The 22781-nt window shown below is 50.5% G+C and overlaps 1 protein-coding gene across 1 annotated transcript in view; it reads right to left on the reverse strand.

Moving 5' to 3' along the window:
• POLE (DNA polymerase epsilon, catalytic subunit) overlaps window positions 1-4016 on the reverse strand; it is a gene marked incomplete at both ends in the record, with an annotated part of 31490 nt that extends 27474 nt beyond the window's left edge. Inside the window, 9 exons of the mRNA XM_082293148.1 lie at window positions 159-269; window positions 682-789; window positions 1041-1121; window positions 1423-1564; window positions 2180-2334; window positions 2866-2958; window positions 3097-3141; window positions 3220-3300; window positions 3786-4016. Of these exons, the coding sequence (XP_082149274.1) occupies window positions 159-269; window positions 682-789; window positions 1041-1121; window positions 1423-1564; window positions 2180-2334; window positions 2866-2958; window positions 3097-3141; window positions 3220-3300; window positions 3786-4016 (1047 nt within the window). The remainder of the gene's footprint in view (window positions 1-158; window positions 270-681; window positions 790-1040; window positions 1122-1422; window positions 1565-2179; window positions 2335-2865; window positions 2959-3096; window positions 3142-3219; window positions 3301-3785) is intronic.
• Between the last annotated feature and the right edge of the window lie 18765 nt (window positions 4017-22781).

Genomic DNA, 22781 nt, shown 5'->3' on the forward strand with positions numbered 1-22781 from the left:
GAACCTGACTTCTCTCACCCTTATTCCCAAAAAATGAAAGCACAAGCAGCCCTGCCGGATTTACCACGTTCCCCAGGAAGGCAATCTGCCAGGGAATGAGCTCTCTGGCCAAGAAAAGCTTCAGGCAGGTAAAACTCTGCAGAGCAGAACTGACTTACCTCATCTGGTTCATTGAAGACACAAAATGGACCCTCATACTCTGGCTTGGGAGTAAACTCAAAGTCTTCAATGTCCTCTGAGACAATCTCCCTGTTTGTGATCAAGTAGCCCTGAGGAGATGATAAGGAGGCAGTGAGGAGGACTGGGGTAACAGGCAACTCAAAAATGCTGTCCAAACAATGGGATGCTTTCCTCTTGAAAGCCAGAGCTTCTGTCAAGGAGGAACAACATTTTGGGAGTCATCCATTGAAGCATCATTGACTATCAGATACGGAGGCCATGGAGAGACAACATGGGATACCAGTGTTGTCTCTCTCCCACAGAGAAGCACCAGCAACCTGGGCTGGGTTCCACAAAATTCGGTTTCCTGTGCATCACCCAGACTTTAATGCCATTCCCACAGCCACACATCATACAGCTGGCAGCATGGCAAGCCTGGAGCCAGCAGGATTGGAGGAGAATGCTAGGCTGCTTCCTGGCTTTACTGCCCAAGCCTGAAGGAAACCACCCTGGTATCCTTACCTGCCCATCAATCATGTAGGAGATCATCATGATCTGGTCTGTGTCTGCATCAGGAAACTTCAAAGGGAGTTTGGTTGTTTCAATATCAAAGGCAAGAACAACAGGATCCTGGGCAGGACCAAATCCATTAGAAAATATTCCAGAACTGACTTGAAGGGTGGTTCCCATAAAACCCAGTGTTGGCCCAGTAAGTGAACTAGAACCTCCCCATTAATCATTTTAGTGCTTTATCAACCCAAAAATCACTACCCAAGCCCAGTGTTCCCCCTGCCACCATGGTTTTACACTGGTAGTGTGTCAGAAACCAGTGGTGGGGGGTACACATCTGCACAGAGGACACTTGCTGGCCCAATGCTCACCGGCCGCTCCACAAGGTCATCTCGGCGGATGATTTCAGGGGGGTAGGTGTTGCCCCAGTATCGCACGTTGTACCAGTGAGCCTGTGGAGAGATGAGGGTGGGCAGTGCCTTATGACAGGGCCACATCCCCATGTCACTGTCCAGCTGCTGGGGATGGAACTGTGGCAATCACAGGCCGCCCAGAAGAAAGGCTCCAACTATGGCCATGCATTAATCAGTTAGCTTTTCTGTGTGCCATTAACTAAGGAGAAGCCCAGCAGAACAGAACTGAGCTCTAGACATGAGCTCATTGTCACCAATACTTTTGTAAAGGTGCTGGAGAGAAAAAACTCTTCTGCATTTCAGGAGTGTGACTTGGAAAGCAAAGCTCTTCTCTACTCACCACATGGATCTTCAGGTCGATGGAAAGGCGAACATGGTAGGGCACATCATACTCCCGCATATCCACAATGTTGTCCATCTGGTTGGCAATTTTTCTGGAGGCTCCTTGCTCATCTGTGCTTAGACTGCCCCCACTCAGAGCACTGGAAGAGCAGAGGGAAGTAGCTGCCTTACCCATGTGTCCGTCTCCCAGGACGCCCAGTGGCACTGGTGACACCGGCAGCAGGAGTCAGGGACAGGAGAGAAACAGAAAACGTTGGATTATTTTTGTCTTGATCACAACTAGAAGTAAGGTTGCCCATTGCCTCTCTGGATCCTTTCACAGGGAACAGGTAAACTATTTGACAGGCAGCCAGAGATACCACCACATCCCATCCCATCAGCTCTGGGACCTTTTGATGTACACCACAGAGCGGGAAGGACCACCCTAAAGATGGGTGACAGAGAGGGAGAGCTGGGGTCAGACGCAGGCAGCATAACACCTCTGAGGCCAGCTGGGAAATAATCAAGAGGGTCTAATTATTAAATGGGTGGTGAGGCACTGGCACAGACTGCCCAGAGAAACTGTGGCTCCCACATCCCTAGAAGTGTTCAAAGCCAGACTGGACATGGCTTGGAGCAACCTGGTCAAGACGAAGGTGTCCGCAGGTAGGTTGGACTAGATGGCCTTTAGAGGTCCCTTCCAACCCAAACTATTCCATGGTTCTATGAATTATTAACATGAGAGACTGACTGAATCCCCTACGGGGAGCTCCCACCTTGACAGCATGGCTGTGTAGACGTCACTCGCCTGGTCCTGCTCCCTGTTTTTCCTCACAGCAGGAGAGATCTCCTTCCGCACCTTCACCAAGTCCTCCACTGTGTTGAAGGACAGCTTGATGTAGTTCCTCTTCAGGCCCACCAAGTGGTTTGGCTGCAAAGCAGCAGGAGAATGGCAGCTCAGGGATGGGCACCATGAGAGAGGGATGGAAGGCCAACAAGACTGATGGAGGTGGAAGGATTGGCAAAAAAAGAGGTGCTGATGGGTGGGACAGTAAAGTACCGAGGAGAGATTCTGGTGGGTGTATCAAGAGCACAAGAGCAGCACAGCAAGAGCCCAGCTAGCCCTACTGCTTGTGCAGGCACCCACAAGTGGGATTTACCCAGGGAAAAAGATGAAGAATGGATCAAACATGAGCAGCATCCCCCTCCTGCAGTATGCTTCTTCCTCCAACCACTTTAATTCCAGAAATTAATGTCCTGAACACATTGTCTGAAACAGCTGATATGTTCAAGGAGAGGAATGTAATTACTGCTGATAAGCAATTAGCCATAATAAACGTATTTCTGAGATGCTGCAGCAGCACCAGGAGACTTAAGCATGCTGCTTTCTCTCCCTGCTCATCCCTTCCTACATCACTAGAGCTGTGCAAGGTCCAAAAAACCCCCACAGAGGGATACAGACCAGGTCCAAGTCCTCTTTGGGGACAGTTTCCAGCTTTGCAATCTTCCCTTGGAACTTCTTGGAGAGGAAGGAGGACACTTCCCGCTCACAGCCCTGTCAAGAGAGCCGGGGGCTGAGCAGTGCGTCCCTGTCCTTGGGAGGAGATCATCCCCAAGCAACCTGCCCAGGCGGTCTTGAGCTCCCCAAGATACTGTCTCCTTCCCTGGGGAGCTCAGCCCTGCCCCTCCTCACCTTCTGGGTGGCGATGTAGAAGTAGGGCTTGTAGGGTAGGGCCACCTAGGAAGAAGCACACAGACGATGGTCACAGATTCCCTCCTGGAACACCGAACCCACTTGGTCCCTCCCGGTACCAACCTTGAAGCGGCTCCCATCCTCCTGGATGAAGTAGTAGTCCACTGCGCTCACCGACCGCCGGTCCTCATCCAGCACTTCCGTCTGCCCATAGGCACGAGGACTCAGCAAGGTCCCTCCATGGGACTCCCCCGGGACCCCACCATGGGACCCTTTCTGCCCGGGGCTTATCGGAGGTCTCTGTGTGGGACTTCCCTCCCGGTAGGGCCAGGGAAACATGGGAGGCCCATTAGGGACATTGGGCCTTCACCCCCGAGTCGGGCCGGGGTCTATCTGTGGGAACCTCCTCGCTCGGCCCTACCGTGGGTCTCCCCAGGGGACTCCCTTCCCCACGCCTTATGTGGGGTATCTCCGTGGGACTCCTTCTACACCCCGGGCTGTATAGGGGGCCTCCCCATAGGACCCCTGCCCCCAGCCCTACCGGCGATAACTCCGTGGGACTACCATCCCTGGTACGGCTGGGGTGTCTCTGCGGGAAACCCCTCTCCAGGCCCTATCAGGGGTCTCCCCAAGGGACCTCCCCGTGCCCCATCTGTTGCCTGCTCGCCTCCCGCCGCGCCGGCCCGTACCGGGTGCATGTTGATGAGCCAGCCCGTCCGCTCACCGGGCTCCGCGGGCCGCTCGAAGCCGAACAGGGCGTCCAGGCGGTCCGTGCGCTGTGCCCGCTCTAGGCGCTTGAGCGCAGACAGCGCGGGAGCATCGTCACGGCCAGAGCCCGCGCCGTCCGCCGGCTCCCAGGGCCCGCCTGACCGCCGGCCCCGCCGCGCTGTCTCGGGCTCGGCGCCGTCCCGCAGCCCCATCCCGGCCGGCCTGGGCCGCACCTCAGCGGAGCCGCGGGAGGAATTTCCCGCTCTGCGCCCAGTTCCCGCGAGAGCGAACCCCTCACGGCGCCCCGTGGCGAGAGCACCAATCAGAACGCGGCGTCACCTCCCCCTGGGGCACATCCCACCAATGACAGGCGGAGCTCTCGCCCCCCGTCCCGCCCCCGACGCGCGCCCCCGCCCTTCCGCGGCGACGCGGGTGGAGCGGGTGCCCCGGAGCTGCGGCGGCCCCGGCTGCCAGGTTGCGAGTTTGTCCCAGCCCGGCGGTAGGGAGGACGGCCCAGCGCACCCAGCGGAATCGTCTGTCCAGCCGCCAGAGCCCCGGAGCCGAGTCCTGCTCCGGCCCAGGATGTGCCTGCTGCTTTCCCCGTTGTGGATTCAGGCAGCAGCAAAGCTGAGCATAGGTCCCAGAGGCATACACACGGGTCCCAGAGACACATATGGACGCAGACACAGGACACCCAGGACTCACGGGCACCAGATGCACAGACGGCCACCTGCCAGATACTGCTGTCATCAGCACCCTGCACAGGACCCACATATCAGGAAAATCCACAAACACCAGAGGTTTATGTCCAAGAAGGAGACAGACGAGTCCTTCGACTTTATTCGAGAAAAGGGAGAGTGCATTGGGGCACACACCCCCGTGGTTTTCTCTCTCGAGGTTTCGGAGGATGCAGCCTCCCTTTTATCCTAACTCCCGGCCGCATGTTGTCCTGTTCCTTTCCCCATTGGCTGAGGAAGGTGCAGCCTTTCCGAACTGCCTATCCGATATCCCTTCTTGAACCTGTCATTTTACCCCAAAGTTCAGAAACTCCGGCTTGTCTGTTTCAGGCGTCAAGTGCAACGAAACTGCTGCCCAAAGTCAGTAAAGACATTAAGACCCATTTCAAAGACGTTAACACCCATCAAATTGTTTGTGAAGACATTAGCACGCATCTTCCTTCTCACACATCACACCCCAGCCCCAATTCCCACACCCCTCCCCGTGTCTGGTGTCCCCCCAGTTCACACATTCAGCAGTGGCAAAGCCCAGGCTGATCCTTCTAGAAGGGCCAACCCAAATGGTTTTCTGGATAGCCCATGGATTAGTATGTCCCCTTTGTATAGAAAACCACGCTATGAAAAGGGAGTGTCCATAAAGGAGACGGAGTGTTGGAAATGATACAAAGTTAAAAAAAAAAAAGAATGTAACTTTAGTCAGGTTTGTTTGCCTTTGTCCAGGGGAAAAGGGAATTGAAGTTTCTTTTCAAATGACTCTGTTTCACCGGCCGAAAACTGATGATTTTAGCACCTACGTAGATTGGGAGTAGCCAGCAGACACACAGATATCAACAGATGAGTAACCTTCAATGGACATTAACGAACATCAACCATCAACCCCAGACACTGCCCCCGGCATGGTGAGAGACACCTGGTCCGGAAAAGACTGATAAGCGAACCAAGGAATGAGGACCAAATTAGCCTCGGAGGTAAAGAAATCTGTAAGCAATAGGAAACCAAACACTACGAACTGCATAACTTGGGACCAATGAACATCGAATCAATGAATTTCTATGAGGTTTGACTGTATAAAATATGGGGGAAATCTAGTAAAATTTGTGTCATGGAATGATTTTCTCTGCATACCCGGGCAATGTGTGGGTGGAATTATTTCTGTTACACATCCTGTCCAGATTAAAGTCATGCCTTGATTCTCTAGCACTAAAAATATTGTTGGAGAGTTTTTTGTTTTTCCTGCAGTTTCGGTGACACATTCATCCTTTCTATTTGACCTGAGTTCTGAGGGTGCCAGGAGGTATGGAGGTCCCACTGAATTCTCAAAGCAGCCATAATCCTTTGAAGGATCCCCCAGCAAAATGAGTTCCCATGTCCGAGTCCACTGCCTTCACAATCCCATATTCAGAAATCATTTGTTAACTGATCAAATAAGTTGCTGAAGCAACAAGAAACGCCATCCTACCAGCCGGCATACCACTACCAGAGGATATTTAAGCCCTCTGAAAGGAATGACAAAGAGGTGTCTTCACAAACTAACTGTGGGCCTCATGGTAGATAAAGCCAGATACTGAGAGGTGAAAGAAGCAAAGGGAGGAACCATAAATTCCATAGGAATTCCACTAATTGACACAGACTGTTATTCACTCAAGACTGTGCTAATCCCTGGATTTAGAGAAAAAGAACAGAGACAAAAGGAAAAGAATAGGGGTAGGGGTACACCTTAGAAAGGGGGTTTGTATTAAGCGATTTGGGAAGTCTGTACCTCTCAAGTACCTCAGCCAATGGGGAAAGAGAGAAGGAAATGCGGCCAGGAAATTAGAATAAAAACAATATGTGTCCTCCTAACAATATGAGAGACCCCATGGGAAATGCCCATGACCTCTCCCTTTATTTTAATAAACAAGACTCCTCTGTCTCCTTTTTGGACATAAACCTCTGGTGTTTGTGGATTAATTTTCCTGACACCTCTTGCCCAGGGCATCTCAGCAAAATACACCCCACATCCTTGGAAAGGATGTCACTCCTCCTCCTTGCAATCTCCTTTGTAGTCTGCGTATTAGCTTTAGCCAGGCACCCCTCAATAGCTCGTTTTGCTAAAAGAAAAAGACCCAAAGCAGAACATCTTGAGGAAGGTCTCTGCCAGTCCTCGAGAGCCCCAATGACTCCCCCCATGGAGTTGTTTTAACATTTGCAGGGTCAAAGCTCCTGGCATCTACTATTTACTGTACTTTGTAAATCAATTCTCCCCTCTTTCTTCTGCCCCACCAGTTTTAATTATCTCCAACTCCTATGGTGGGAAAGACAGCAGCACCACCACTATTACCGCAGGCCTGGGCCCTAGGGTATATCACCGTGTCCCGCAGCCATAGGGAGGAGGAGGAGAGAAGATCCAGCAGGCAGGAATTGTGCAGCAAGATTGATTTATTTAATTATTTTACAAACTCTTTTATAGACTTTTTTCTTCATAGTCTAATTGGACAAAGGATCAGCCACCCCTTGGGGTGATTGGCTAAAATCCTAAAACATCCTTTGTCAAAATATTTTTCTACTATACCATAAACAAGACTTTTCAAGGTTGCAGGTGGCTTGGGTGTTTACATAACTCTGCTACCTCTTCTGTGAGAGAGAAAAGTCTCTCACGGACTTAGAAAATAGCAAGAAAATCCTTGCTAGCAGCATTTTTGTATCTACAATTTCCCCCTTTTTTTTTTTTTAAGATAACAACTCTACTATTAATCCTAAATAGAAATTTACATCAGTTATTAATTCTAAATATGTCCTTAAGGCTTTAACTATCTGACTCTATAACAAGAAATTTAAAGTTCAGTCTCTGCTTGTGGAAGGACCATCCCAGTCTCTGCTTGTAGAAGGACCATCTGCCTGATGGTCGACATCCTGGTCATCATCAGAAGAGTCATTAGGCTGATGATCTACATTCTGGTCGCCGTTTGGATGTTTGGTGTTCTGGTCATCATTTGGAGGTTGCCTGTTCTGCCTCTGGTGCCGTAGGTCAGGGCAAACACATTTTGCAGGTAGCCACCATACCCCAGTATCTGTGGAAACGCAAGCATACCCACGACCCCAAACGATAAGCTCATGCGGGCCTTCCCACTGGTTAGTGAGTAAATTCCACACCCAGACTTTTGCCCGGGGCAGCTGTCTCTCGCCTGCAGACTGCAATGAGAGAAAATGATTCAAAATAACAGGATTATTTTAATTTTGTAAGGAGATTAATTGTATACAAAGCTTTTGCTAGTCGGCTTCAGTAACCAAATTCAAAGGTTCCTGTGAGAATCATTCAAAAGCCATGATAACAGCACTTAATCCAACTAACTGAGCAGAGCCTGACTCGGATTGGTAGGTTAATCAATCACTGCAAAGGCAGTGTAGGATACTGTGCGCCTGTATTGGGTTGACCCTGAGTTGATGGACAGTCTTTAAGACCAATGACGCTTCTCACAATTTACATATTTAAACTGCACAGAAAGGCGGGACTTCCCCTTTTGGTCGGGGCTCGCTTGCTGGGAGGTGGGGGCAGCTCGGAGCCTCCCGGCCCCGCTGGGCCGGGCCGGGGCCACTGCCCCTTTTCCCCTTTCCCAATGCTGCGGCACGGACCCTGGGTGGCTGGGGGGGGACTGCCTCAGAGCCACAGGCAGCTCAAACCAGCCATGGACTGCTCACAGCTAAACCCATCCAGCGCGGCTTCTGGGGACCGGCGGGTCCCTCTCCTCTCCATGCGGAGCCGGCGGAGTCAACGGGAGCCGGCAGAGCCTCCTGTCTGCAGCCAGCACACTTCGTGCTGAACTGAAGAAGACACCACGCAGCCAGGAGCACAAAGGGAGCGAGGCTTTCCCCACCGTAAAGCCTAAACAAGAACACTCTTCAGCATGGCGGCGTCAGAGTCAGAGAGAAAGAGAAGTGAGTCCCGTGGGACGGAGCTGGAAATGGCGACGGGAGAAAAGAGGGCGGTGCCGCGATTCTGGCGCGCAGCTTAAAAGAAACCTTCTTGCATGCCGTGGTAAGAAACTGTAATACCACAAACTGTTTGTCTCTTTAATCCATTTGAAGAACATGGGGAGATGGAGTATCTTCGTGTGCCTGTGAAGATTGTGAAGAATGCCTATGCCAGGCTATATAGTAGTAAGAGGCTGCTAGAGACTTGTGGCGAAGAAAAAGCTTTTGTGTGCAGGCCAAAAGAACTTATCCTTAAAAAGATGAATAACCCCATGTGATGGCCCATGTTTTGTAGTGTGAAGGAACTGTGAGATTTTTCATGGGAGAGATGTTCTACACACAGCAGATTGTTTCCGGGCGGATCTGCTGTTGGTGGCAGTTTGGGAACCACGTGCAACTGAAGGAAAAACCCTTTTTTCCCTTAAGCATAAGAGAGAGACTTTTCAAGAACTGGAACACTGACTAACATCCCATGTTCTGTTATCCCTTGTGTGAGCTAGGTAAAAGGAGAGAAGTGCTGGGGGGGGGGGGATTTGCTTTAATTTTGTTTTGTTATTGTCTCTTTACTTTTAATTCTATTAGTAATAAAACTCTTTCATTGTACTGCAACTGTTTAAGGTTTGTGCCTGCTTTGCTTTTCTCCTAATTCTTATCTCACAGAAGGAAAATAAGTAAGTGATGAATATTTTGAACCAAAACCACCACATTTAATTGGTGTTTTCTGCCCGGTTTTAAACTCAACCCGCTACAGCGCCCTTACGCACAGTGACCCCTGCTAAAAATTTGTCCCAATCCGTACGCCCCAAGCTGCCAACACGTCCCGTCCCCAAAGGTTAAGGGAAGTGGTAGCAACATAAGGCCTAATTGTAGCTGTGTGCCCCTCTGAGTCCTTCACCATCACAGGCCGTTCGCTTAAATAGCTCTGTGTGGTTCCTCCTAATCCTGCAATGGCCGATCCCACCGGGGCTAAAGGCCATGAGGGAGGCCATGCAGAGAAGGAGATGACAGTTACATCAGCACCCATATCAATCAAACCTCAAAGCTGAATCCGGGGCGGATGGGCATTCGGCAGGATCAGGGTACATGTCATCTGTGGCCTTTGGTCAGAGATGTCTGCAGTCCAGAAGGCCTGCGGAAGTCCCGTAGATCCACTGCCGTTATCTTTGTGAGTTGGTTGTTCTATCCTGGGGACACAAGACTTAAAAGGCACTAATTCAGCAAGACAGGTCTTTTCAGGAATAGTTACAGGGGGTTTTTGCGTGGAGACCATAGCGCAAATCTGACCTTTAAAATCAGCATCAATAACTCCTGAGTGCACTAAGATTCCTTGATGGGCAACGTCAGGTTTTCCCACCAGCATCGCACTGGATCCCTGGGCTAAGGGTCCATATGCATCCAAGGGAACCTTATAAATACCGCTAGAGTCTAAGACGACTGCGGCTGCGGTGTGGACGTCAAACCCGTCTGATCCCTGGGTGCCGTCTGATCCCTGGGTGCCGTCTCTAGGGTGGCTGGGTAGGCCTGTGCCTGTACCTGTGCCACTCTCTGGGGGAGCGACTGCATCGGAGAGCAATTCCCCCTCCTTGCACCCCGGCGGAAATTTCCCGACAACGGCCGACCATCGGCATGAGTCTGAGATCTACAATAGTCCGAGCAATGCCCTGGCCTGCCAACACCTCTTGCACTGCAGGATCGCTGTGTTCTCTTTTTGGCTTGGCTTAGGCCGCTTCCGTTTTTTCACCTGTTTTGGTTGCTTTGGTTCATGACCAGAAGATGTGTGAACAGGCTGCAGGAACGCAGTCAAAGCAGACCTTTTCTGGTTCCCAGATCCCACCTTAGCACAGGCTTCGACCATGTCTGTTACCTCAGGATTCCCTGGCAAGTCATCTATGATTTTTCTGCACTCTTCATTTGTGTTATCTCTCACTAACTGCCTTAATAACATCTGTCTTAACCCGTCATCCTCAACCTGCTTCTCGAGAGAAGCAGCAACTTTCTCTACGAAGGAGAGGAATGACTCTGATTTCCCTTGAACTATTTCAGTATATCGCTTTCTAGGCGCAAACAACTCTATGGTTTTCAACAGGGCAGCCATGCCGACCTGTTGAGCTTGCTGCAGGATGCTAGAAGACAAAGTACCCTGTAGGCTGGGATCAGAGAAGGGACCAGTCCCCATCAAAGCATCCATTCCTGCTGTCCGTCTAGGATAGGCAGCAGGGAGCTGCATATTCCCTAATGCAGTCTTGTCAGCCAGCTTTCTCTGGGTTTTCTCAAAAACTGTAAATAGTACAGGTTGAAATAGAATTTGACCTAAGTGTCTGATATCAAATGGAGCAAGCAAATCTGTATTTATCACCCTTATTATCTGCATAACCTCAGCAGAACCTAGCCCATATTGTGCCACCTTGGATTGCAGATCCTGGGCAACCTTCCAAGCAATTACCTCATGCTTCTCATGCTCCCCTGAATTTGGGAGAGCCTTATACACTGGGAAAGCTTGGATCTCCCCTTTTGGGGAGTCACTACCATCCTGAACTTCTGGCACAGCCTGTGGATGGAGTGTTAACAGCTTCCCGATTACCCCCAGAATCCTCAGATCTATTTGGCATTCCAAGTGTTTCCAATAACCTCCAGTCACCCTCCTCCAAAGCTCGCATCTTAACTGACTCTAAGAAGCGATTGTAGTGGGTTGGACGCACTGTTACCATGCAGTCCTGAAAGGTCCAGGGGCGAGACCGGCACAGCCTTTTCCTTCGCTGCGTGGCTACAGCCGCCTGACGACCTGGGGCCAGAACCTCATCTGCTTCACTGCCTGACAATGAGTCATCAGGCAAAGGCAACTCAGAGACGCTGGGAGTGAACAGAGATGGATGGAGAGGAGCACTTTGGCTAAGTTCGCTAGAGCCAGAACAGAAAGCACAGACCACAGCTGGCTGCGCTGCAGTTTGAACAGCAGCTTCTTTATGGGAGGCTGTCTCGGCCGGTCCCGACCGAGCCGGTACTGGAGCTGCTGCCGCTGTCTCTGGGGCTACAGCCGCTCCCGGCACTGCGCTAGGCCCTTGCTCCGCGGCCGTGCTCAGCACCGTGCTCATCACTTGCTCTGCACCGGCACTCAGTGCCGCTGCCAAAACCGCTCCTGTTTCGTGCTCCCCGGCTGCGTTCGGCGCTGCTGCCCCCAGCCGCCGCTCCGCAGCCGCCGCTGCTTCCTGGTTTTCCTGTGGCAGCGCTACTTCTGGGTTCGCCACCGGCTGCGCCGCTTCCTGGTTTGGAGCCACGTCTCCCGCGGGCGGCGTGGGCGGTGCCGGCGGCGCGGGCCTGGCATGCCCCACATGGCAGGGTGGCTCTGGCATCAGCAACAGCCACTCTAACAAGCTGAGCAGGTCCTCCAGCCTTTGGGATATGTTCGGTAACTCTGTCAGCAAAGGCAGATGCTGTATTAAAAGGTCGATGGCTCAGTTCTACGACTGCACAGAACAGTCCAGTGCCAAGGAGGGCAGCGGACCACACCCAGGCAGTCTCGGTTCAGTCTCGCCTGGCGCTATGCTGGCTAAGAAGTTAGATCCAGGTGCATATGCAACCGGGCTAGGAGCCACTCTGGGGGTCCAGTTCGCTAAGCCGCTAATTTGCGGCCCTGGATAAGCCGTGGCCGCCACCGAGCTGAGCGGCAACGCAGGCTGTGCGCCCTCCTGCTGCCCCGACACCCCTACCTCTGCCGGTGTGGGGTCCCTGGGGGCCGCAGAGTCCTGCGATTGTGCAGGGTGAGGCAGTGCAGGCTCTGCCTGTGGAGCCGGGGGGGTTTTTTCGAATCCACCATCATTTGCCCCGGAAGCCCAGTCAGCGGGGTCCCCCCCGAACATTCCTCCATCACTCATCACTGAAATAGGCGAGCCAGCTCTGCTGCTACAGTCAAGGTCTGTCAGCAGGATAAATAACGAACGCCAGGTTTGATACAATTCTAATGCTGCTGGGTCCCCAGATGGGAGCTCATGTTGGACAGCACAGCAAAGTTCCTGCCATAAGGCAAAGTCCAGGGCAGTATCTCTGTCCATGGAAATCCCTTTTAAGGTAGCCCAATCCAATAATTCCAGAACTGAGTTTTCAGGAATGGAGGTGTGCATTATACTAAACACACCTTTCCAGACCAGTACCACAGCGTCGTTCTGTGAGCCGCTGTTTGCCATTTCTCAGTCCTGTCAGACTTCCTGGTCCCGGGGGGAAGGGGAACAGCGTACCTCTAGAGAAATTCGGCTTGGCTCGCAGTACGCAGGACACCTCAGAGAGTGCAGATCACATCGGGCAGCACCACATATTACCGCAGGCCTGGGCCCTAGGGTATATCACCGTGTCCCGCAGCCATAGGGAGGAGGAGGAGAGAAGATCCAGCAGGCAGGAATTGTGCAGCAAGATTGATTTATTTAATTATTTTACAAACTCTTTTATAGACTTTTTTCTTCATAGTCTAATTGGACAAAGGATCAGCCACCCCTTGGGGTGATTGGCTAAAATCCTAAAACATCCTTTGTCAAAATATTTTTCTACTATACCATAAACAAGACTTTTCCAGGTTGCAGGTGGCTTGATTGTTTACATAACTCTGCTACCTCTTCTGTGAGAGAGAAAAGTCTCTCACGGACTTAGAAAATAGCAAGAAAATCCTTGCTAGCAGCATTTTTGTATCTACACACCACCACTCCCCCCTTCCCCTGGTGACGTTGAGCCACAGGGAGCAAAGAGAGGATCCCGGAGACCTCTGGCAGAAGTGCTGCTTTCTGAACCTCTCCATTGACCAGTTTATTACCTATTGTCTCTTCTGAGTACCCTGCCTGATGTCCTCTAACGTGTATTATTTCTACCTCTTTTGGTAAATTCACCACCTCCAACAGGCAAGTAATTAAGCTCTCATGAGTGAACAGTCAACCTTTCTCTCCATCACCTCTGCTCTCCCTTCAGACACTCCAAGCCCCCCTCCTCCAGCCAGAAAATTAAGCAATTTCACAGTGGTTTCCCCTACCACTTCCTCCCTTTCTCCCAATAGGAGGAAGTCATTCACATACTGCAATAGCCTAATCCCTAAGGATGGAGTAAATTCTTTTAATATCTTGCCCAAATAAGACCAGTGTTTCTGTGTATCCCTGCAGAGGACCATCCATGTCTTTACTATTTTCCCTTCTCCCTCTTGTTCCCACTCAAAGGCAAAATACTGTTTACTATGCTCTGTAAGTGAGCATCCCCAGAAATCATCTTTTAAATTAAGTACTGAATAGTAGCAGTGTGAGGATTATCTGGGACCACAGAGTGCCTGGGTTCAAGAGTCTCATTTATTATTCTTAGGTCCTGCACCATTCTATAAGCTCCAAAAGACCCCCCTTTAACAGGGACTCAATAACAGGTTGTAACCCCTTCCTTCCTTCTCTTGAAAGAGGGTATTGCTTTTTAGACACCACTTGTCCAGTTTACCTCAGAGTAATTTGAAGAGGCTCCACATCCAGTTTTCCATATTCTCCTGGGACTACTAACACTTCTGTGTTCACTTTAGTACAAGCTTTATTAGCACAACAGCACTAGCCTCCCCAACACCCCTCACAACACTAACTCGCATTCCCAACTCAGTCATCAAATCCCCTCCTAGCAAACCATAATCACAACTAGGAACAAACAGAAACTCATGCTTTTCAAACCCATCTCACATATTCACCAATAGCAGTTGAATAAAGTACACTGGCTCATCTTTCCCACTTACTCCCTGAATTATCAAAAGAACCCCCTTTGGCATAAAATTCAAAGTAGACAGAGAGGCTCCCGTGTCTGCTAGGAAACACACTTCTCAGTTCAGACACACCCTGCATGTTATCAAGGGCCCCAGTGTAGTGAGCCCCTGATACAACAGGAAATCCTGACACCCTTAACAATCTATTTCTAATGTTCTCTTTTTTTTTTTTTTACAAATGGCACATTGATTGAAAACTGTGCCATTATTCTTGCCTGTACCTTTACCATTTCCTCATCCCTTACATATACCTGATGTGCCTTCCTAACCAGCTCCTGCAATGGCCCAGCCTGTCACCTCTCCAGCTTGTGCTCCCAGTTTGTGGGCTCTCACCCTCCCACAGCCACCGAACTCTCTGCAAAGTCACTCGCCTCCCCGGTGACCCAAACAAAATCCCTTCTTATATCAGACCAGGCTTTGGTGACAGATTGTATCTTACACCGCATACCAAAGCTGGTCCCTGTACTTTACAATGTACACCAAAGCTGGTCCCTGTCCTGCTGCAGTGTCCGGGTGCACCATCCCAGCACACCCACTCAGGCCCCGAGGCTGCTCTCCCAGCACCACAAGCTCTGTAGAGCATCAGATCCCAGCGGATAGGTACAGCCGACGGTGCCACAGGGATGGGCAGGTGGACAAGATGTCCTGCAACCTCATGAGGACTTGGGAACCACTGCCGCTCCTGTCTGTGGGGGTGGCACCGTCAGGCACAGCCTGGCGCTGAGCCCCACAACCTCAGCTCAGTCCTGCACCTCCCCCACAGGTCCCCAGCCCGTGCCCCTGGTCCTGCACTTTCACACCTGACCTCAGCACTCCTCACCATAGAGAAACCCTCATAAGTCCTGAGCAGTAAGTGGACAAACCCAAATCTTCCACCCTGGCTCCATAATGACCCAGGGAGGGGTGAGGGTGTACCTCCCTGTTTTCCCTGTCCTGAAAGCCAGGAATACAAAAGACCTGCAGCTGGCCTGTACTAGATTGCATGTTTTGAAGATAAGGTGGAGAACATCCCAATCCTCACTGTTTCTCTTTTCTTTCCTTATCCCATAGTCTCCTACTGCTGTTTGCCTGAACCATATTCTTTCACACTCCCCTTCAAACAATCCTTTCCCAAACCAACACCATCTGTCCCCTCTTGCAGAGACTCAACTCCCCTTATTGCCCCCTCCGGGTGTCCATGTCCTTAACTGCCTCTGGGAGAATGTGCAAACCATCTCAATATTCTCCCAAAGGACCCTTTGGAGGTCTTTCGGGATCATCATCCCTACAGTTGAGACCCTTTCTTGATTTTCCTTTACTGCCCTCTCTGGTTGTCCTGCCAGACTCCCCAAAGTTCCCACTGTACTCACTGGTGAGATTTCCAGTGGTCCTTTCCTGCGGACTTTTCGTGGACCCCCCTGGTCTGTCTCCTGGACAGTCTTGAGTACCCAATCAATCACCCGCTGCTGGCCAGTGCTGAAGGGAGCTGGTGTTTTGGTTTGAAAGACAGGTGTCTGCTAAGGAAGGCAGGAGCCTTCCTTGAAATGGAAAATGTAATCCCCCTTCCCTCCAAATTACTATAATTTTGAAATTAAGGGGCTTTCAGGCAAAAATATGAGGAATAGGAATAACAGTTCTTTACTAATATATATCTATATGTGTGTAACAAGTCAAACAAACAGCAATAACTATGGCAGTAACAGCAAACAATCACAAACCCAGTGCCAGCCTTCTCGGCTGTCAGGCCCTTTCCCCTCGGGTGCAGTTCCGCTCGCAGCCGGCAGGGGCGCTGGCGGCTCCCGGTGAGCAGGGCAGGTGCGATGGTTCCCCCGCGGCTGCAGGGGGCGCTCCGGAGCGAGCTCGGGGAGCACGCGGCACCGGTGCCCCGGGATCCCGGGGAGGGATGGAACAAAGGCTTCAGAAACCCCTGGGCAGCCGATCCCGGTGCCCCGGCTGGACCCTCGGGAACAGCAAACTGAAACGGCAGGAATGAGCACAAAATCCCGGGTGGTAGTGTTATAAACATATATTGTAATATTGCTTCTCGCAAGTATTAAGGTAGATATTATACAATGTTAAAAATGCTTTTGCTGTGTGGATGTAGTTTTCTTTCTTTCTAGCAAGAATTTAGCAAGTGTGAGCGAGTAAGATAACTTCCAAGAGAACAGAGGATGAGGCCCAAAAGTGGCTATCAACACTCTGCCCAGAGAAAAAAGGGGCCCAAAGTGGCTAATCACCATTCTGCCCAGGGGGCAAAGAGGCCCAAAGCTGCAATCAACCCTGACTGTCTGGGGAATTAAGAGGCCCACTCTACTGTCAACTCTCACCTAGAGAGCCCAGGCCCAAGAATTAAAAGAAATAAAACCGCAAGGCAGAAGAATACGTATGCTCTAAAAAGGCGGAACCAAGGAGTGGCTCCCGGAAAAGTTTGAATATGCATAGAGAACAGACAGTAAAAATGGTATAAAAAGGACTATCCCCGGGCATCAGGTGTGCTCTTAGCAGAGCGCCAAGGCACCCGGCCGTTACCTCTTTGCTTTATTTTATGTGTCTCTTATTGTCTTTGTATTAAACTTTTTAAATTCTCACAAGAGGGTGAACCTCGTTTTTCACAGTAGACAAGATATATCAAACTCCACAGGTGCAGTGGGAACCCCGGGGTGTCTCGGCGGGCAGGAAATGAGGAGCTACAGTGTAGCACATGCTCGAAGCAACGGCAAAGGAACAGCGGGGGCAGGGCAGCCGCGGCCCGGCTCCCAGCCGGGCAGGGAAAGGCAGGCTTGGGATCCCAGGGTTTTCCCCTGAGTCACTGGAGCAGATGGTGAGAAAGTCCCTTTTTAGTGAGGTAGGGTGTTAAATAGGGTCCCAGTGTAACAGCCGCTCCAGCAAGCAGAGCTCCACTCATGGTAGAAGGAAGGCAGCAGTGGTGATGCAGTGGTGATGAATTTTCCCCGCAGCGACCGCAGTTCCTCTCCCCTCCTAACGCCGAGAGCACACGAGAGCTAGGGGCTCCACCCAACCCCTTTTCCCCAGTCCAAATCTTGTGGCATCTCTGCCCTACATGAGAAAACCCCAGGTAAAAGAGAGCAGCCAGCTGGACCCCTCCCCCAAGCTGTGGCCAGGTCTTTTGTCTCTCTTGAGGATCCAGTTGTTATTGTCTCCTAGCAACACGTATTGGGAAAATTCTTTAAGAGAAAAAAAACAAAAGCAGAACTCCTAAAACCCCAGCAGCTGGTCACCTAAAAACTGGATGAGGCGCGCCTCCAGCTCCTCTTGCCTCGTGCCAGCCCCAGACCATGGAAGGACCCCAGACGAGTTCCCTGTCCTGTATGGAAAATCATGCTGTGAGAAGCCAGTGTCCATAAAGGAGACAGAGGAGTCCTGCAACTTTATTAGAATAAAGGGAGAGAGTCCACTGGGGCATATGCCTGGGGGGTTTTTTCTCGAGGTTTTGGAGGACGCAGCCTCCTTTTATCCTAAACTCCTGGCTGCATGTTGTCCTCTTTCTTTCCCTGTTGGCTGAGGTACTAGGAAGCCTTCCTGAACTGCCTATTACCACCGCCCCCCCCCCTTCCCCCTTGAAACTGTCATTTTCCCCCAAAGTTCAGAAACTCAGGGTTGTGTGGACCCATTTGTCTATTTCAGGAGTCAAACCTAACCCTAACCCAGCGCTGGGTTCTGTAACAAACCTGCAGCTTGAAGTTGATAGAGACATTTAGACCCATTTCAAAGACATTAACACTCATACCTTGAGCGTTTGAATTGTTTGTAAAGACATTAGCACACATCTTTCCTATCACCTTCACTGCCTCCCTTGTCACCTGGTGGTCAGCTCTGTGTCTTCTGTGTTCCCATCTTCCTCCTTTTAATAATACATCCTGGTTGCACTGATGATCCTCAACCCTTTCAGGTGCAGAGACACACTCATAATCTGTTTCCACAGTGTCGTGGTGTAGGAATGGTATTCCCCAATTTAGTGCCCCCACTGAAACACTCCAAATTATGCACCACCCTGCGGGTGGCTGGAGAGGAGAATTGGAGGCACAAAAGGTAAAAATCATGGGCTGAGATGAGAATAATTTACTGGAAACGACAATGAAATAAGAAACAGAACAGTAACAGAAACAGTATTAATAACAGAGTGTACAAGATGGGAGCAATTCACATGAGTACTCACCATGTGGAATCTGATGTTACCCTGATCACAGGCTTCACGTTACACCACCAGAAGGGACCCCTTCCCCCACCCTGTGCATGATGTGAGGTGGTACAGAATGACCCCAAGTCCTGGCCATGCCCCTCCTGGCTACTGCAAAAGCTAACCCTATCATGGCTGGAACCAGGACATGCAGCAATGTGCTCTCCATGCATTTCAGAGAAGGAATAAATAAAACATAATTCCTGAACCAGAGGTCTCATTTCAACCCACAAATCCCCAGAGAGGTGAGAAGCATGTCACCACTTCCCAGAAGCTCCTTTGAGTTTCCCAAAGTTGCCGTCTCCACTTAAGAAAGTCTGAATTATATCTGAGCTTGACCCAAAAAATCTCTTTGTAGATCCTGGCTGCCAGAGCAGACTGTCCTGCCCTGACTGGCATGTCCAGCAGCAGGAGATTTGGAGCAGTGATGGCATTCAAACGGTCTAAAAAGGAACTGACTTTATGGATGTGAAAAATGGGATTTAAAAATAGCCTTCTGATTTTCTTCTGAATGGGCAGCAGATGCTATTGAGTCAGACTTTCCTTGAAGATGCAGGGACCTGTGTCTCTGCTATTTTTTGTGGCTCTGTCACCTGGCTCCTGTGGAGTCAGGTTGCTTGTTTACTCTTACAGTGAATTTTGTTCATTTTGGGTAAATAGGCTGGAGGGAAATGAGGGCAAGGTTTGATATTAGGTTCATGTCAACATCTGCAGTTTGCTGTGGCTTGTGCATGAGAACAGGCCTTTGCAGAGGCAGCCTCTGGAGCAGCAGAGGCTCTGTCAAGCGGGCAGACAGGTCTGAGGCATCAGCACTGGACTGTGAACCAAGGTCTCTTCTTCCTGTAACTTCTCACCAGGTGTGACACTGGTTGTCCACTGCTTGCATCTGAGTCAGCCAAGCAGGGCAGGGCTGAGACTGGATGGTTCAGATGACTGCTCTGCACTGTGGATTTTGCATTAAAAGGTCAGGATTTGGGTGCTGGTGAACCTGGCTGCCCTTCAGTAATGGGAAATCACAGAATCACAGAATGTTTCGGGGTTCAGAGGGCATTGCAGGCCTTTGGCATCCTTCCTGAGAGCTCAGAAACTGGCAGATCTGAAGGTGGCAACATGGGATCATGAAAATTGCCAGACTGCACCGTGCAGTGTCCTGCATGCAAAGGTCACACACCACGTACCGGGAAGCAGCTGAGTACTGTGTGAGTCACCCTGGTGTTTGATCACATCCCGAGATGACATCCCTAGCGATGATTGGGTCAGAGAGCTCTGCTGATGACCAGTCACCTGGGTTATATCTGGAGCACACTTTGCTATTAACCTGGCAGGCTAATATAATCAGATAGAACAGGCCAGCTCTGACCTCTTGCATCCCACCCTGGAGTGGTTCAGGTGGTGGGTGGGCCCAGCTGGCCAGCTCCTGTCCTGGTGGAGCAGAGCAGGGACAGCCATTGCCATCCACAGCTGTCAGAGGTGCAAAGGGCTGGAAACTTTCCCAGGGAGCCTGGGTCTGACCTGCTGGGCTGTGGTAGTGCCCAGGGGTCACCATAGTAGCTGGGAGGAGTGTGCAGGCAAGGAGAGGCTGGTGGTGTGGAGCTTCAGCTTGAGAAGTGAGAGAAGGAAGAAGGATGCTAAAGAAAAGCAGAGGAACACAGGGGAGAACAGGGGACTTTGGAGGGAAGGAAGAATTTGGCCATGTCTGGAGAGAGGTCTCCAAGAAGCTGAAGAGGTCCTGGGCAAGTGGCAGGCTGAGGGATGGTGGATTGGGACTCCTTGGTCCCTATGGCTACTGTACCTGCGAGGTGGATGAAGTGGGGGAGATGCACCATCTGCACGACCCCGGGCTGCACTTCCAAGTGGAAGAGGGATCCGGTGGCCACCTGGTCAGCCTTGCTCAGGTGCCTGTTTCAGGTGTATCTGTAGATGATGGTCCTTGCTGACTTCTGCCCAAAGCTAAGGCCTGTGATGGAGCACTGAAGGTCACTTTCACCAGGGAGGTGGCTCTGCAGGTGGGAGGGATTATTGGCTTCTGGAAGGGGCTCCTGCTTGGACTGACAGCTCTTACCAGGTGAGGTACCTCAGAAAGTGTTAGGTTATCTCTGGAAGATGTACTTCCGGAAGATTGTGCAACACACATATGGCCAGTTTGGGTCTGAATGGGGTGTTTTGCACTGGGTGCTGCTTGCAGGGGTGTGCTGGGATTTACAGGGAAGCACTACACAGCTTGGCATGGAAGATCAGAGCCTTGCAAGCATCACTGTCATCAGTGAAAAAAATCATTGACTGGCACTTCCTATACCCTGGGACCTGAAACAAACACTGTCCATGCCTGAGGCTCACAATCTCTTTCATACAGATCTCCGTGTGCAGGCATATGTAAGAGACGGTCCGAAGATCCCTCATCTGCCTCACGATCATCGCCAAGGACAGAGACTGAGCACAGGAGTCCTGGCCTGGCTGAGGTGGGGTGTCTGCCAAGTGTTGCCTGCAGGTGTGCCCGCTGGGAACTGGTACACATTCCTGAGGACACCTGTCCTGTACACCTGTCCTGTACCTGTTTTCCCAAAGCAACGGGCCCCATAACAATGGCTGTAGATTTCCCCACCTCTTGGCCAGTTGCCCCACGCTTCTGAAAAGGGCTATAAAGGGACTTTCTGAAATAACTGAGATGAGACCTCCCCATGGAAAGAAGACGAATCTATTGGCAGAAGACCACAAGGACTTTGTCTCATCCATTGGTAGCTATTCTTCCTCTTTCTTCCTCTCTACTCCTTTACTTTGTTTCCTTTATCTCTCTCTCTCTCCCCTCTATCACATTACTGTGTTGTGGGCACTTAATAAAGGTGCACTCTTTTGATTAAGACTGAAATCCCTTGTGTCCTTTTGCACTCTGTGATCTATAAATGAACCATCAGGACCCTCACTTGTATTAGCAGATCGTGACATTAAACTGGCGTCACGGACAGGATCTGACAGACAGAAGGGGTTGCAAGGTTGTGTGTAGTCTGTAATAGAGGAAGGACGTTTCACTGCAGCCGCACCTAGCCCGACACCCCGCAAAGGGTGAGCGGTGTCTAGAAAGCAAGGGGGGTGACTCGAATTTCCTGCAAACTGCACATGCCTAGGTGAAAAGCACCCCATACTCAGCTAAGGGCTCTGTCTTCAGATTTTTCACAAAAAGATCTCTTAGTGTAAAAGAGGGAACTCTTTTGGTGTGTGTGTGTGAATTTGGACTGCTCAGTGTAGCGAAGAGACAGCCATGAGTAACTGAAGGAGAACCTCCCAAGCAGATCTGGTCTCTTCACCCACCCAGGGAAGCGAAGGGAGACACAGCGAAGCTGTGTGTGTCGCAGTGTGTAATTAACTTTTACCTCCCTGTGGTGGTTTTGATCCCTTCCTAAAATGACTGAAAACCCTAGTGCAAAAGTTAGAGCTGCGTTTTATGCTCTGCTAGCAAAACACAATGCCTGGCCCTCTCCGGGAGGGGAAGAATGGGCTCAAATTACTGGTTTAATTTGGAGAGTGTGACTGATAGAGTATGTTCATTACAACATGAGACAAAATTTAAATTTGGCCAAAATAAAGCCATAATCTGCTCTGTTTTAGGAGCATGCCTTACAGCAGCTATAGATCACCGCTTTAAACGATGCAGTGAAGAGAAAGCAATCATAGATTCCCTTCGAAACCTAGTGGAGATTTTACAGAAACAATTAGATGAAGAAAGGAATGAAAATCATTTGCTTCAGGCTGCTTTAAAAGAGGAATATTTTAAGAATTCAAAGAATGCTGACCCACCAAAAGAGACAGAGGAAAAGGAAACTCCTCACATTAACCAAATATACCCCCAGAAAGAACTAGAGCTAGCGAAAAATTGTGGGGAAAACTGCTGCTCTCATATGAGACCTCTGATTAAAACAGAATATAATTATATCAATGATGAAGATTTTGAACGGCATATCACCACTAAACAGATACCATACACTGCTGTGGAATTGGCTAGGTTAAAAAAGGAGTATGGGCGGCTCCCCCACAAATCTGAGACAGAATATGTTTTCTGAGTGTCCCTCACTGGAGGAGACCAAATTCTATTAACTGAACAGGAGGCCAGTGGATATTGGGGACATGGAGTTTTCTTAACAACAGGAGACAAATGTGGCACATGGTCCCTGACTCAGCACGCAGCTTTCTGGGCCGGGGGACTCAATCCTTTAGAAAGGGGAGACCCTTTCGCTATAGTTGGTACCCCCGATCAACTTCTAGAAAGCGTCCACAAAGCCGCCTGTCTGCAAATGATCCATGAAAGGAAATTAACTCCTGGATATGAATCCCCCATGCAATTACCTGTGAA

Source organism: Coloeus monedula (genome assembly GCF_965178545.1).
Source record: "Coloeus monedula genome assembly, chromosome: 18".
Taxonomy (NCBI): domain Eukaryota; kingdom Metazoa; phylum Chordata; class Aves; order Passeriformes; family Corvidae; genus Coloeus; species Coloeus monedula.